The sequence below is a fragment of the Bos indicus genome, chromosome 11 (genome assembly GCF_029378745.1).
Source record: "Bos indicus isolate NIAB-ARS_2022 breed Sahiwal x Tharparkar chromosome 11, NIAB-ARS_B.indTharparkar_mat_pri_1.0, whole genome shotgun sequence".
Classification (NCBI taxonomy): domain Eukaryota; kingdom Metazoa; phylum Chordata; class Mammalia; order Artiodactyla; family Bovidae; genus Bos; species Bos indicus.
In genome coordinates, this window is record NC_091770.1 from 100,818,297 (window position 1) to 100,834,665 (window position 16,369).

At 50.8% G+C, this 16,369-nt stretch overlaps 1 protein-coding gene across 2 annotated transcripts in view; it reads left to right on the forward strand.

Moving 5' to 3' along the window:
* Positions 1-16,369, forward strand: part of ABL1 (ABL proto-oncogene 1, non-receptor tyrosine kinase) — a 142,100-nt gene that overhangs the window by 113,512 nt on the left and 12,219 nt on the right. For both annotated transcript variants that reach the window (XM_019971029.2, XM_070799429.1), the window contains exons 4-7: positions 3,969-4,241; positions 13,411-13,495; positions 14,138-14,315; positions 16,129-16,313. In XM_019971029.2, the coding sequence (XP_019826588.2) occupies positions 3,969-4,241; positions 13,411-13,495; positions 14,138-14,315; positions 16,129-16,313 (721 nt within the window). The remainder of the gene's footprint in view (positions 1-3,968; positions 4,242-13,410; positions 13,496-14,137; positions 14,316-16,128; positions 16,314-16,369) is intronic.

The following is a 16,369-nucleotide window of genomic DNA, read 5'->3' on the forward strand; positions in this document are numbered from 1 at the left end:
TTAACAATCTCCAGATACCCTGGGATTTGGTTTTTGTTCTTGATGCTTTCTTAAAGTCTGGAACCCTTTGCCAACAGAATTAAAGCAGAATTAAAGGCCGCTGTTCCTCCTCCACCACCCACCTCCGTCATTCTCCCGTTGTTTGGTTATTTGTGTCTCTATCTTTCTTACTTGGGGGGACGCCACTGCCAAGCCCCACAGTTCCTCACAGCCCTCGGTAAGAGTCTTTCCTTCTTTTCTTCAACGAGCCGCCCAGTTGGCGTTTATTTTTGTGGGCTGCTGAAGTCACAGATTCGGAGTTGGCAGGAGCAGAATCTGGGCTTTAGCAGAGGTGGCATGATGGGGCACCACCTGTATCCCCTCTTGTGTCTTTAAGACCTGCCCGCCCTGACACTGGCTCAGCAGGTGCAGGCACCTGGTGAGAAGCCTGCTGAACCAAGCTGACCTTCCCTAGTCCAGGAGACCAGGGGGAATTATTAGTAAGGACTGCCTTCCTGTTGCTGTTTGAGGCGCTTGGGAGTTGCTGGGCAGGTGTCACTTCCTAGCCTCACAGCCTGTAAATAACACGTCCGAGGTGGGACGCCAAGGTCTAAGGCAGCCATAGGTTGCCCAAGCCCGATGAGCCCGTGAGCCTGGCTGTCAGGAGGAGAGCTGTTCCTGGTGAGTGTCTCTGACAGGCCCCATCTCTCGGGTCCCCGTGTGATTAGGAAGACGTGCAGCCCTGGCTGAGCACCCAGAGTGTTTACGTAACTGGGCGCATAGCATGGTGACATGCCATTCATAATGCTCATTTCACTTTCTCCTGTGCACATGCCATGAATTCCTAATGAAGATTCCCCCAGTTCACTAAGCAACATGCCGCTCACAGACCAGCCCTAATCAGAAGGAGGCCCCCAGACTTGACTCTTAGAAGATGGCTGTGCCGTACGTTGAAGGGAGAGCAGTGTCAATATTTAATAAATGTCAGGATGTAAATTTTATGTTGAAAGATGAACTCAGTCTCAGGGTCTGTAAATTTAATTATTGAGAAGGATAAAGTTTGCCCAGTCAGTGAAACCTCCCATCATTCTGAAATCTTTTAACAAAGGAGCCTGAGAGGGAATCAGCTGAGACCAAGAACAAATTCTGCATAAACTAGGGCTTAGGGGAGCCATTAGCATTCTGTGCAACTGAGTGAACTTGATCCTCGGGTTGGGGAGCACCGCTTTCAAGCTGACAGGAAGAAATGGGTAACGAGCCTCGCTCCCAGGCGACCTGCCCCTGGGAGCCCAGCAGGCAGAACAGGCTTTCCTTCTGCCTGTGCTATGCACAGATTTCCAGGCTGGGAGGGTCACTCTGGTCCCAGGGGGGTGCCTCCTTGGAATGGCTTTTCCCTCCTCTCGTCACTCCTTGGTAGGAAAAGTGCCCACCAGCTGAGCAGCCGGAGAGAAAGGACTTGGGGAGCTGGGGGTGGTCTGCAGCCTGTAGTAGTGCAGTCAGACTTTTCCAGAGAAGGACAGGGATTAGGAGCTCTCCCCGCATCCCCCACTCCGTCATCTTCTTGAATGGCAGGTGCACTGGTGACTTAACACTGACTGGGGTGCCGTGTCGTCAGTGTGCAGACATTAAGCTGAGGGCAGGCTCAGCAGTGCCCTCCTCTGCCCGCCCCGACCCCGCCTGGTTCAGGGGACCTGCGGGTGGCCCATGGCCTCTCCCGAGAGCGGTTCACTCATGGCTTGGTCCTCGGCAGTCTGAGGTGTGAAGGTGGGGCCTCACCCTGACTGATCCTCCCACCCAGAGGCGCCCTCTTCCTGGGGGACAAGCTCCCCAGGGCTGCAGGATCGTTCTGCACAGTTCTTGGGGTTAGAATTTTATTTTAGTAGAATTGCTACAAAAAGATTACAGATTATAAACCTCTAAGCCAGAATGATTCCTGAATATTCATTGGAAGGACTTATGCTAAAGCTGAAACTCCAATACTTTGGCCACCAGATGCAAAGAACTGACTCATTTGAAAAGACCCTGATGCTGGGAAAGCTTGAGGGCAAGAGGAGAAGGGGACGACAGAGGATGAGATGGTTGGGTGCATCACTGATTCCATGGACATGAGTTTGAGTAAACTCCAGGAGTTGGTGATGGACAGGGACGCCTGGCATGCTGCAGTCCATGGAGTTGCAAAGAGTCGGACATGACTGAGCGACTGAACTGAAGCCACAGTTTGCCACTGGCTTGCCTGATTTTTAAAACTTTGTCATCTTCCCAAGCAAAGAAAGATCTGTTATTAAGGACTCCAGTTTACCTCTTGAGAGCTATAGCTGGGATCAGCTTGTTATATCTGTTGTTATTTCCTTCCTTTAAACTGTTTTTACTGCCTACAATTGCAGACATGCAGAGAGTAACGGAGCCTTCTGTTGCCAACAGCCGAGGCCGTGGCCCGGTCATAGGTGTTCTGGGCTTTCTCTTCCTGTTTCTTTTTTTTTCTTAAGTAGGGAGTTAATACAGCTGCAGCTGACTGATCCTGTTCCTTCTGTCCCTCTTGCCTCAGGCATCACCACTGTCCCAAATCTGTATTCCTCCTTCCCACATCTTTGCAGTTTGACCAAGGCTTACGAACACCTAGTTGTGATTTTAAAGATCCGTTCCACCTTGAGCGATTGTCAGCTGCCCTTAGTGAGCCAGCAGAGTCACTTATATGCCTGGATCCCGAGTGTTCTCTGTGAATTTTAATGTGAATTGGTTTTGGTAAGGAAATACCCCTTCACTGCCTCATTGAACCGAAAAGAAGGAAGAAAGAGAGCTGTCTTGTCCTCATGCTGCTCTCTGCCAGCCTCTGCCTTCCTCCCCTCTGCACGTTCAGACCAGGACGCCACACGGAGGGGTTCGCTGTGGGGGTGCTCACCGGCCGTCAGTCTCAATTCCAGACTGACGTGTATTTGTGTCTCTATCCCTTCTCCTACTTCCCTGTGCTGGAGGGGGCCGTGTGGACTCTGTGTAGCCCTCCACACCCCCAATCTGTCCTGAGAGAGAGCTGGCAGAACATCCCACATGGGCACGCCACGGGCATTTGCAAGTCTTGGCCTCTGATGCTTCCTGCTCAGCCCAAATCGAGGGAGTAGGAATGAGAAGGAGATTTACGTTTTATTTAGTGATTTTCACCTCTAATCACTGTTGTTGCTGTTCAGTTGTTAAGTCCTGTCCAACTCTTTTGCAACCCCATGGACTGTAGCCCGCCGGACTCCTCTGTCCATGGGATTCTCCAGGCAAGAAATACTGGAGTGGATTGCCATTTCCTCCTCCAGGGGATCTTCCCAACCCAGGGGTCAAACCCACATCTCTTGCATTGGCAGGCGGATTCTTTACCACTGAGCCACCAGGGAAGCCTGATCACTGTTTAGTTCTAGACAATTATATCATTATAAGTTTAGGGTAATAAACATAATTATTATAATTCATTTTCTTTTCTAATCAGCAAATACTAAGTTCTCATCTTTACTAATTTAACCAACAACATTTGCTGAGTATCAGTTATGTGCTTGTATCTTTTTCTGGACACTGGGGACACAGGATAAAAGCGGACGGCCGAAGGGCTCTATTCTTATGAAACTGGCATTCTGGTAGATGGAGACAGACAGTAACCAAGCAGGTAGACCAGGAATCATCAGCCTGAGGTGAGTACAGTACAGAGAAGTAAGACAGGTGATGAGAAGACTGATGCTGAGCCGTGACTTTGCATTGGCCAGTCAGGGAATACTTCATGGACGCTGCCAGTGTACTCAGGCTGGTCACAGAGAACCAGACGTGTGGCAGTCAGGCAGGTGGAGGATTTCACAGAGAAACACAGCGTGAGTGATTTTCTCCACCCGGGGTCCTGTGTGGAGGGTGGTTGCTCTGAGGGGCTGCTGTGTGTTAAGGCCCAGCACACAGAGCCGGCCTCCTGAGTCGTTGGGCTCTGTCTGCTCGCTGGCTGAAGGCTGTCCCTGTCTCCTCAGCTCTACGTCTCCTCCGAGAGCCGCTTCAACACGTTGGCCGAGCTGGTCCATCATCACTCCACTGTGGCCGACGGGCTCATCACCACTCTCCACTACCCGGCCCCCAAGCGCAACAAGCCCACCGTCTACGGCGTGTCCCCCAACTACGACAAGTGGGAGATGGAGCGCACGGACATCACCATGAAGCACAAGCTGGGGGGCGGCCAGTACGGGGAGGTGTACGAAGGCGTGTGGAAGAAATACAGCCTGACGGTGGCCGTGAAGACCCTGAAGGTAAGCCCGGGACCTGCCCGGCGGGCTGTCCAGCGAGACCAGGCGCTTGCGGAGCCTCAGTTCCGGGGGGCCTGTTATCCCCTGGGGCCCCGCCGCGTGCCCTCCATCGCCTGCCTGCACGCCCAGCCCCGGGCCTGACTCCCCGGCACACGCCGTCTGGGTTTCTGTGAGCGGGTTGACTCATTCGCCTATTCTCCACGTGTTTCCACATATGCTGAGAGCTGAGAAGTGCTGTGGGTTTTTTTTTTTTTTGGTGTAAAACGATTAGTCATTTGAAGGAGTTTTTTCATTCTATGGCAAGGGTGTTTGAAAGCTGCGGGTTTCCGTTCAGTTTGTGTGGCATTTGAATCACTTCCTATTGAGTTAAGAGGGCGGGGGCGGGTGGGCAGGGAATCTCTTGAGTTTTGTAGGAGACAAAACCAAATCTGTGGATTTTTTTTTTTAGATGTGAGAGCAGATGCACCAGGTGTTTCTAGTTGGTTCCAGTTCTCTGTATTATGTGTCCAGACACCTGGAAAGACGAGCGTGGGGCTGCCCCACCAGGAGGCGTTATGAAAACACGAGGGCTTCTTGCTAACTCAGATACCGTCTGTTTTGTGCCCTTACTGTGGCTTTCCCTCTCAGCTGATGCCTAGTGTTTTTCATGTCCAGGCAGCTCTTAGGACGCCCAGGGAGAAGTTTTCATTTCCAGGCCTCCACCTCCTTAAAAGTGTGACCCACAGTTTTAGCTGTGGCGAGAGTGTCCCCTAGTGTTGACCTGCGTGGTTTTCACTTGTTTTAAATAAACTCCCAATTCCATTGAGCTGTGCCCAGGAATGGGAGAGAGGGGAGCCCCGTTTTGCAGCTATTGGCAGAGAAGCAGAACTGAAACACCCACCCCTGGGGAAATGAACCCGAGTGTGTACGCGCTTCTTCTCGAAGGTCGTTCGGGTGCACGTGGCCAGAACGCCTGCCCTTTCGGGACCCAGTTAATTCCCTGATGCCCTCACTCAAAGGCATGACAAAATAGAAGTTGTGGTTTCTGGTTGATACGAAGTGACACTTTAGAGAAAAGATCCCATTCTTTAGTCCCAGATACCAAAGGTGGCTTCCTGGCCTTTGTACTGACTGCGTCCCCTTAGCTTGGTCCTTGGATGCAGGATTGATACACTTGGTGAGGGGGTGGCATGGGTGTTTTGAGGACTCCTGTATGTTTTCCAGATAGTGAAGAATTTGGTAAATGCCTATCAGATTTTAAAAATCCTCTTATTTGCCAGACCCTGAGCTTAACACTGGGACTGTGACAAAGGAATCGGACAGAGTTCTTGGCCTTGGGCTAAGTCTAGGTAGTTAGAGTTGTCTAGCTGGAAGTAGGTAGTCTGAAAAGTGCAAGTGTTAGTCTCTCAGTTGTGTCCACTCTTTGCGACCCCATGGACCGTAGCCCAGCAGGCTCCTCTGTCCATGGAGTTCTCCAGGCAGGAATACTTGAGTGGGCAGCCATTCCCATCTCCAGGGGATCTTCTTGACCTAGGGCTCGAACCTGGGTCTCCTGCACTGCAGGCAGACTCTTTACTGTTGAGCCACCAGGGAAGCCCTACTTAGGTAGTCTAGTTAGTAGGAGAGATGGGTCGGTGTGCCACTCACTGCACCACGTGTGACGGAGGCTGTGATCGAGACAGGAGCTCAGAGCTGTAGTGCCGCGTGGGGGACGAGAGGAGGGACGGGTGAGCGCTGCTGGCCAGGGAGAGGGCAGGACGGGCCCGAGCCAGCCACAGAGGAGGAACAGGGTGAGCGAAGGGACGGAGCTGGGAGAGGGAGGTAGGGGGCAGAGCAGACTCAGCATGTCTCAGAGCCCTCAAGCCCACCTGAGGAGCTGGGGTGCTGTCCCGGAGGCAGTGGGGCACCCTGAAGGTTTTGATGCACAGGAAGAAGGTGACTGGATTCACCGCTCCTGGGGCAGCCCTGTCAGCAGGCTTCGAATGAGCTCAACGGAGGCCTGGCGACGGCGGGGAGACGCATGCTCCCACGTCCCCATGTGACCACAGCTGCAGACCAGGCCCCGGGAGACAAGGCCTCGGCTGGCTTGCAGAACTGGTCAAGGCCCAGGCGCTACCCACACGCTTGCCAGGATTTGCCAAAGCCAAACAAGAGGAAAAGCACAAATAGACGGCAGTCTGGGAGAGGCCTGTTGGAAAACTTGAGGAGGTAGCAGTTGCACTTGGGAAAACCGTAGCCCACTAGCTGTGCCGAGCCGTTGTTTTCTGAGTGACTGAAGAAGATGCTTCTAGAGGAGAGGCTCCCTGGAGCTCGGGGGGTTTTTTATTCTACCCGTATATCACAATTAACTGGAAGTGGGTGCCTTCCAGAACGTACTTCTCTAATGATGTGTTATTAAGCTTTTTATACTTTTAATGATTTTCCCTAAGAGCCTTATTAACTTATGATCCCATAGTTCATGAAAAAGAAATTACAGAATATAGTTGCATAGATTTCTGTGACTAGTCAGTCATTCCCAGTGGCAGCTAATTAGGGAAGGGGGAGTGCGTCATTTTCTAGAGGTGGATTAACCCAGTAATAAGGTACTGAGCAATGGCTAAATAAACGATCCCTCCCTTCCAGCACACCCTGCTCAGAAAGCGTGTGCGCAGTATGTTTCCCGCTTCTCAGATCAGCCTGCTGTCAGCATTTGGGGCGTTCATCCCCACTACAGACGTGGAGAGTTTGTGTGGGCTCTAAGTGGCAGTGGTAGCTGTTGTTTACTGATGCTCCCAACGTGCCTGGCAGTCTGAGTGCTTCATGCTCTGCATTGAGCATCTCATTTAATCCTTCCAACCTGAAGAGAAGGCTGCTGATTACCCCTTCCGTTTCAGAGTTGAGAGACCTGAAGCAGGGGGAGGTTCACTAACTGGCCTGGCGTCAGTTGCATGGCTGGCAGTGACGGAGGCAGGGCGTGAACCCAGACATCCTGCTGCAAAGCCCAGGTCTTTCTAAAAATTGTTACACAGGATCCGATTCCTCGTATACCATGAAGAATACACACAAACTACAGTTGCGCACCTTAAAAGTCACCTTTCCCCAGTCCCCCCCGCCCCGTTCCCTTCCCCCACAGGCTGTGATCTGCCTTTCTCTTGAAGACGCCTTGGGAAGTCCTCATGTTCTAGCCCAAGCTTTTGTCCATTTAGCCAGTTCTCACTGAGGCCCTCTTTGTCCTTCCTGTTTGGTACCGCGGGGCCCTCTGCAGACAGAACCAGACCCTCCTTAACCAGCGGGGGGAGCAAGGCCCTGCTCTTAACCACCACTCTGTACTGCTCCTCCAGGCAACACTGGTCTCTTCCCTTCAGGGCAAAAGGAAGACCAGAAGAGAGAAAAAGGGGACCCTAGGTTGACCCCTCTTGCCTGAAAAATCCCATGGACAGAGGAGCCTGGTGGCTGCAGTCCATGGGGTCGCTAAGAGTCAGACACGACTGAGCGACTTCACTTTCACTTTCATGCATTGGAGGAAGAAATGGCAACCCACTCCAGTGTTCTTGCCTGGAGAATCCCAGGGACGGTGGGGCCTGATGGGCTGCCGTCTATGGGGTCACACAGAGTCGGACATGACCGAAGCGACTTAGCAGCAGCAGCAGTAGCAGCAGGTTGACCCCTGTGGTGGGAAACTGGAACTACAGCAAAGGCCTCCTGATGGGGAACGTTTAGTTTGAATTTTGACAGTCTTCAGTCTTGAGCTGTCTAGTAAAAGTTTGTACATCAGTCATCTTTGTATAAAACAGCTGTGTAAGTAATATAATTTGGAAAAGTCTGCCATTGATCTAATTTTGTTAATATTGACTCATAAGCTAGCTGACAAATTTACTGTTAAAATAGCAGAAAATCGCACTGTTGAAAAAAGTTGAAGCTTAGCCTGTACTCACTTGTTGACCTGTTTTTCCAGTAGGTGATATATATACATAGTTTCCTCCACCCTTGAGTTTAACGTCCTTCCAGAAATAGTCCACACCTGTGTTACCTTTCTTAACCACGTGGTAGCCTGCTATAGACACTGCTCTGAACCTTCTGTTACTGTATCTTGGAAGTTCCTCCTTGACAGTACTTGGAAGGTGGCCTTGTTTTTGGTTGGTATTTTAGTATCTTACCAGCCTTCCGTAGATGTGTGTCTCCTCTCCACTACTTTGCTGTTACACGCAGTGTACAGGGACTCTCCGTGTTTGCACATGTGGGAGACTGAGCTGGTAGGTCAGTTCCTCAGAGCAGAAACTGCTGGATCCAAGTGCTCGTACCAGTGTGCACTCCAGCACCCGTGTGGAGGAAGTGCCCGTTTTCCCCACCTGCACCAACACAGTATGTGTTCGGTTTGGGTTTTACATTCGTTACTGCCCCGCCCACCCCCAGGAAGCTGGTCTTACTGGAGAGCTCCAATCACGAGCAGAGAAGGGAAGGCCCCAGGACACCAGGAACCCCGTCCAGTCTCCACGGTCGCTCTGGCTTCGTGAGGAGCCATGTGCTGGGGAGAGGGGCTGCTGCCCTGTCGCATGGGTTCCCTCTGGCCATGGAGCTCAACACGGCTACCCTACTGGGGACCAGAGTCTGGGGTTCCTCTCCGAGATCGTCTGTTATGGACTTTTCACTTGAGCTTTAAGCTCCCCACCTGATTTGTGAACCAGCTGCCTTCCTCACTCTAGCTCAGAACCTCCCCTGTCTCTCCCATGTGTTGATCCTGGTTGAGCCAGTGGTGCGGGATGGCACTTCAGTGTGCTTGTAACTGCCCTTCTCTGACGTTGGGTAAACACGAAATGTGGAAGCTGATCTACCTTAGACACGAGCCCAGCTCAGCCAAGAGGGAGGTCTGGAGAGGACTGAGAGCTGGGCTGGACTTAAAAATGGTGTACTCTCCTGTGCCATAGAATTCCTGCTCTTGGGGATGAGGCCAGTGAGCAAAAAGGATGAAGCTACCTGTGACATGTTGAGTCTGAGAGAATGTGAAAAAGACCCCAAAACCAGTGTTAAGTAAAGTCTTCCATACAAGCGATATGTTTAGCCTGCTTCTCAGGAATAGAGATCAGCTGTCTTAATAATAGTGACAGTGAATCCCCCAGAGTGGTGATGACCGTGTTCCAAGTGCTGCCCTCGGCGCTCTCTGTGTACGAGCCAGGTAATGCTCTTCTTTCCATGCGGTAGTCGAGAGAGCAAGTCCAGCGATACTGTTTCCTGTCATGTAGGTGACTGACCGTGGTGACGCAGCAGCAGAGCTCGGTAGGGATAACTCACGAGCATCCTCTTAACCACTGGGCCAGCCACAGCTTTCATCCGCATCCAGTCAGGCCTCGTGAAGAGAGGCCAGGGGACCCATCTCCCTCCTTGACAGACAGGACTGAAATTCACAGCCTTTACTCAGAGTGTGGCCTTCGCCCTAATCATTCAGAATTCCTTTTATTTTACTATGTAAATGGAAGAATCCTCTTCAAAAAGGTGATGGAGATTTTTAAAATGAAAGGACTATAGCAGGATAGCATCAGGGCTATTTCCAGTTGAACACAGCTACCAGTGTAGGATGCTATTGAACCAGGCCTGCTTCCAGCAGGGGGAGACAAGTTCACACAAGATTGTCCTGAAAGACAAAAAACAAGGAGTTATTTATACTGTCCACATGCCGTGTGTGCGTGTGTATGAGTGAGTAAGTGAATGAATGGAGAGAGAGGAGAAGGATGCCTTTGAAAGCCGCAGTGTTCCTTTGCACGTCCACACCCCTCAAGACCTGGAACGTGGTTCTTGTAGAAGAGTCAGTACTACAAGAGCAGTGTTACTTCGGAAATGATCTCACTCTGCGTGGTTCGTTATGGGGGCCTTTACGCCCATGAGCCTTCATTCGAGGGCTGCTTATTGAACATACTGTTGGCTGAGCAAGAGTCTTACAGGCCCGGGTCCTTCCTTTGAGTGGCGTTGAACCTGTGGTTCCGGCAGGCACTTGCCCTCCAGCCATCCGTAGTAGTGTGTCACCCTCGTAGATCAGAGCCCACCGCCCCAGAGACAGCGTGGTCCTGCAGTGTGGGAGACCTGGGTTTGATCCCTGGGTTGGGAAGATCCCCTAGAGAAGGGACAGGCTACCCACTCCAGTATCCTGACCTGCAGAATTCCATGGACTGTGTAGTCCATGGGATCTCAAAGAGTGGGATGTGACTGAGCCACTTTCACTTTCACCCTGGTAGATCAGAACCCACCACACCAGAGACAGCGTGGTCTGTTCAGCATGCTCAGGAACATAGAGGACTTAAAGAATTAAACAGCCAGGAAGGTGGCGGCAGGGGTGTATTCTTTTCCCACCCATGCAGCTTGACACAGAGTCCACCCAGGATGTTTAACTGACTTTAGAATGGCTCACTTTTTTTTTTAAGCAATTTTCTTTCTTTATTTTTGGCTTCGCTGGGTCTTTGTTGCTGCATGGCTTTTCCTTAGCTGCGATGAGTGGGGCCGCCACTCTAGAATTGCGGTCCATGGGCTTCTCATTGCAGTGGCTCCTCTTTTTGCAGAGGACAGACTCTAGAGCACGCAGGATTCATTAGTCGCAGCTCGTGGGCTCAGTAGATGCTTAAAAAAATCTGCAAACAGTAAACACTGGAGAGAGTGTGGAGCAAAGAGAACCTTCCTGCTCTGTTGGTAGGAATGTAAATTGATACAGCCACTATGGAGAACGGTGTGGAGATTTCTTTAAAAACTAGGAATTAGTTGTGGCTCATGGGCTTAGTTGCTCTGCAGGGCATGTGGAATCTTCCCAGATCAGGGACGGAACTCTGGCCTCTCGCATTGTTTGGTAGATTCTTTTCTTTTTTTTAATTTATCTAATTTTAATTGGAGGATAATTGCTTTACAATGTTGTATTGGTTTCTGCCATACAGCAACGTGAATCTGCCATAAGCATACATATGTTTCCTCGCTCTTGAACCTGCCTCCCACCTCCCACCGCATGCCACCCCTCGGTTATCACAGAGCACCAGTTGAGCTCCCTGCTTCATACAGCAAATTCCCACCGACCGTTTTACATATGGTGCTGTGTGTGCTTCTATCTCGGTTTGTCCCATCCTCTCCTTGCCCACTGTGTCCACAAGTCTGTTGTCTGCGTGTCTCTAACACTGCCCTACAAATAGGTGCCTCAGTACCATTTTTCTGGATTCCATATGTAAGACTTAATATATGATATTAGTTTTTCTATTTCTGATTTACTTCACTCTGTGTAACAGGCTCTAGTTTCATCCACCTCACTAGAACTGACTCAAATTTGTTCCTTTTTATGGGTGTGTATTACTCCCTTGTATGTATGCGCCACAACTTCTTTGTCCGTTCATCTGTCAAGGACATCTAGGTTGCTTCCAGGTCCTGGCTGTTGTAAATAGTGCTGCAGTGAACGTTGGGGCACGTGTGTCTTTTAAAATAGTTTTCGCAGGGTATGTGCCCAGTAGTGGGATTGCTGGGTCATACGGTAGTTTTGCTGCTAGTTTTTTAAGGAATCTCCATACCGTTCTCCATTGTGGCTGTTATTAATTTACATTCCCACCAGCAGTGCAAGGAGGTTCCCTTTTCCCCAGACCCTCCCCAGCATTTGTCTGTAGATTTCTTGATGATGGCCATCACCTCATACATTGTATTTTGATTTGCATTTCTCCAGTAATAAGCGATGTTGAGCATCTTTTTGTTTTATTAATCATCTGTATGTCTTCTTTAGAGAAATGTTTGTTTAGGTCTTCTGCCGGTTTTTTGATTGGGTTGTTTGTTTTTCTGATGCTGAGCTGCTGCTAGGTGGATTCTTTACCCCAGAGCTACCAGGGAAGCCCTCACCATTTCGATAGGGCAGTAAACTGCGTCTACGTTTCAGCCCCACCAGGCCCTGAGCTGAGTGATTCAGGGGCTGACGCACATCCTCACTGGTCCTGCTTCACTGGTAAACATGTTGAGCAGAGCAGGACAGCGCCCAGTAGAGGGTGACCTGTCCTCGGGAGGTCATCCCCAGGTGCCAGGGTGGGAACCGGCAGCTACGGTGAGGAGGACACTTTAGCTCTTTGTTTCCCAGAGGGGCCGCAGGTACAGTGTAAAGAAAGCTCCACTTTTACAGTAGTCGATAAAGCTTTCTTCTTGGGGAATCTAGTTTTCAAGACGTGCTCTCCCCGTCTCCCCTGCAGTCTTGCTCTTCAGACAGACTCAGACTCCATGTTGAAACCTGGGAGGGGACGGTCTCACTTCCCTCATTGGCCTTTATAGCAACAGACTACGTCACATCTCATCCACTGGCTTCTTCCTTTGGTGGTCAGAAAAGAAGTCTCCCCGACATAAGCCCACCCCCACGATCTTGATAACAGGGCCAACCCCAGGACCCAGCACCACAGCACTCCGCCCTGATAGGTGAGGAAATGTAGCAATATTGTCACATTTGCTCTGGGCGTGTGCTAATATCTTTGTCTCCCCTTGGCATTTAAATGCTGTGAGCTCGCTGAAACGTGGTGTGGGCTGGTGATCACATTTATGAACCCATTGCTAGGGGAGCTGCCAGTGAGGCTTGTTTTAGGGTCTGAGTAAATTGACCTGACAGGTAGTGGCGATTGCTTCATTAAGGGCCGCACAAGACCACGTTCTTAAGAAACTCAGCGTCCTCTCTTGCTGCCACATCTTGAGGCCCTGTTCTTTGGTAGTGCTATACATCTTTTTGTGTCATCAAGGTCTCTTCTCTTGAATCAAGTACCTTTTGGATTCTTCAAGTGATTTTTTTTTTTTTTTTAATGTTAAACGTTTTGGGAGTCCTTGGAAACCAGCCGTTCCTTAGGGGAGTGGTACCATGATTGTGGTGGTTGCCTTCACACATCTCCCTCCCTCCCCGTAAACTTCACTAGGTGAAGGAAACAAGTAGTGTGCATGGAGCCACCAGAGCAAGTCACCAGCATACCCAGCCAGCTTCGCTGTTGTGCTCAGGGTGAGAATTCAAAAGCTCTGCGCCATAGTAGAAAATTCTTTGTGCCATCGGGCTGATGCCTTGGAACCTTGGAACTTTGTGCCTTGGAACCTGTCAAGAAGGATGTCGTGGTTGAAACCGGTGGACCAGGATGATTACCTGTCGAAGCTCCAGCTTGTGTTAACCATTCAAGTCGTACTTCCCCACTTGAACACTTTCCTTGCTGAGATAATTTCATCACTTCCTTCTTTCCTGCAGGAGGATACCATGGAGGTGGAGGAGTTCTTGAAAGAGGCTGCAGTAATGAAAGAGATCAAGCACCCCAACTTAGTACAGTTACTCGGTGAGTGTGAGGAGCGCTGAGCTCTGAATTAAACTCTCCGAGCGATACAGGCGCTGTTGAAGCAGAGGTGAATGGCTCACTGCCTTAAGGTTTCTGGTCTGTACATCTGTTCCCCACCTGTATCAGCCCTTGGTGCAAAGAGACCTGTGTGGAATGGGGGTGTGTATGTGTGTGTGTGTGTGTGTGTCCATGTGCCCACACGCGTGAGAGAGAATGTTACAACTTTTAAGCTGGTACTCAAAAGTGGTCAAGCACAAGTCTCAAATCAATATCTTGAAACCTAAGAATTTCAGAAGTTCCTTCCTGAAGCGATTCTGTACATAGAAATATCCATGTATCCATTGGGGTGATGACTTAGTGTGTTTGATGTGGCTCAGCCTCTGCTCTTGAACTCAGTGGCAGCTTGTTTCCTTGAAGCCCATGGGCTTGAGAGGAAGAAAAAAGGGAGGGGGTGGGGCACGTCCCTCCCGAGGGAACATAATCTGAACCCACGAGTGCATGGAGTCATCGCAGGACGTGGGCCCGGGATGTAGGGGCAGAGAGAGAATCCGTCTCAGAAGCCTCGTTCTTCAGGGCTCATCTTTTCTGGCGTGTACTCCGTTGGGAGCGGAGCGGCACGCTGAAGCCTTGTCTCGTTGGCAGGGGTCTGCACCCGGGAGCCCCCATTCTACATAATCACTGAGTTCATGACCTATGGGAACCTGCTGGACTACCTGAGGGACTGTAACCGGCAGGAGGTGAACGCCGTGGTGCTGCTGTATATGGCCACGCAGATCTCGTCCGCCATGGAGTACCTGGAGAAGAAAAACTTCATCCACAGGTAGGAGCCGCGCGAGGCTGCCCTCCCCGCACCAGCGGAGTCGCGGGGCAACCACGGGACCGGGCATACTTTTACAAAAAAAAATCCCAACCTACAAGGTCTTGTGGCTCGGCCTCTGAATTTTTTAGCGTCGGCAGCTCCTTGGACCTTGGAGCAAAGGCGAACACCATGTTCCTGACGTTGCCAGCTTCGGGTGTGCGTCCAGGACTGCACTCAGCCCGGCCTGGCCCTTGGACCCACAGAGCAGTTATCCCCAGGCTGAGAAGTATGTCACTGCAGAATCATTTTGGACTAAGAGGAATACTGGGTGAAGTTTGTCAGAAGGCACCCCTTTTCGTTGGCAGGGCTCCTTGTGACATAAGGCACCTGTTGCTCCTCCAGGGCTGGGGCTCATCAGTAGTGTCCTGACCTCTTGCCAGCAGCCGCTGGGGCGTTTCTCCCCCACAAGCTCTCAGAAACGGCCCTGCGTGGCTTTTGTTCCCGTGTTGTGTGTGTATGTGTTTTCCCCTCCCTTCTGGTAATTATCATTTCATTCTCCACTTAACTTGCTGTCATCTGGTTCAGGGATGTTTCCACCATTGTCAGGATTGTGTATGCGTAGTTCTAAATTAAGCATCTCGGCTGCTTCAAAGCCTGGAGTGTTCTGACCTTCAAACATGCCACAATTATCTTGGTCTCCACATTCTTTGCTGGTGGAAATGGCTTCCTAGCAGAGTGACGGCCTGTGCAGGACAGGGCCTGATGGGCTTTGCCAGAGTCTTCTATACAAGATGTTCTCCAGCCACCGTGGTGACCTTTCCTTCCCAGTTAACTCAAGTATGAAACCTGTACACGGGACTTCATAGTGAGAAGTAAGAGGAGCGTGTGTGAACTGCTGGCGGTGCCTTGTACAACAGATTTTTCTCTGGTCCATGAGAGTCTGCTTCAGAGGCTCCTGTCACTCAGGAAAGTGAACCCTCTGAGGCTGCAAATTGAAATTTCTTGACTTCTGGTTTGCCTTGCACGGCTCGGTTCATTCTCTCTTCATTCACGCAAACTTAAAATGCTTTACCGAAATCCTATTAGGCACCACCCTCCTGAATTTCCTTTCCCTCTCATTGCTGGTGATCAGGCTATCTCTCCCAGCCATCGCCTTCAGCGGGGGCCTCTCTCCATCCCGCTTTCCAGGTTGCCTTGCGATTTCATGCTTAATGTCCGTGAACCAGAGATTAGGCTCCTGCCTCCGTGGGAGAATCAGGAGGCTAAAGGAAGCTGATTATACAGGAGAGAATCCATAGGATACATTTGGATACACATCAGGAAGAAATAGGAAAGTGGGAAATACAATTTGGATAAAGAATGTCATGGGCTCTATTTTATCCTGTTGAGTCTAAATAGGACAAGCAGAGACTCACGCTGATGTACGTTTCTCGAGATCAAGGCCTGGCCTGGATATCCGCTCCTGGTGCCTGGCACAGGGCAGGAGTAGCTGAACAGACTCTTAAGGACACTGTCCCCAGGCATCATCGGTGCTTTACTGTGAGTTCACTACCACTCACAACCACCCTAAGAAGCAAGCACCGTTATCATCATCTTATGGGTGAGAGAACCGAGTCCTGGGGTGATTCACTCACTCCAGGTCGTGGGGCCAGGGAGCCTGTTCCCCCGCCACCCGCTGCAGGTAGAGCTTGGTGGTTACTATTTACAAGCAGATGTATTTATTTAGGATCTCCATTTTCCCATTGTGGGTGTTGCCCCTTGGTAAGCAGTGGTGGAAGATTTGTAAAGCTGACAGCCAGCCAGGAACTCACAGATAAACTGTTTCCTTTCCCAGAGATCTTGCTGCCCGAAACTGCCTGGTAGGGGAAAACCACTTGGTGAAGGTGGCTGATTTTGGCCTGAGCAGGCTGATGACAGGGGACACCTACACAGCCCACGCCGGGGCCAAGTTCCCCATCAAGTGGACGGCGCCCGAGAGCCTGGCCTACAACAAGTTCTCCATCAAGTCGGACATCTGGGGTAAGGGCCACCGCTCTGGTTTTGTCCTCGCCCTCGTCTTGGGGGGGGGGCTGTGT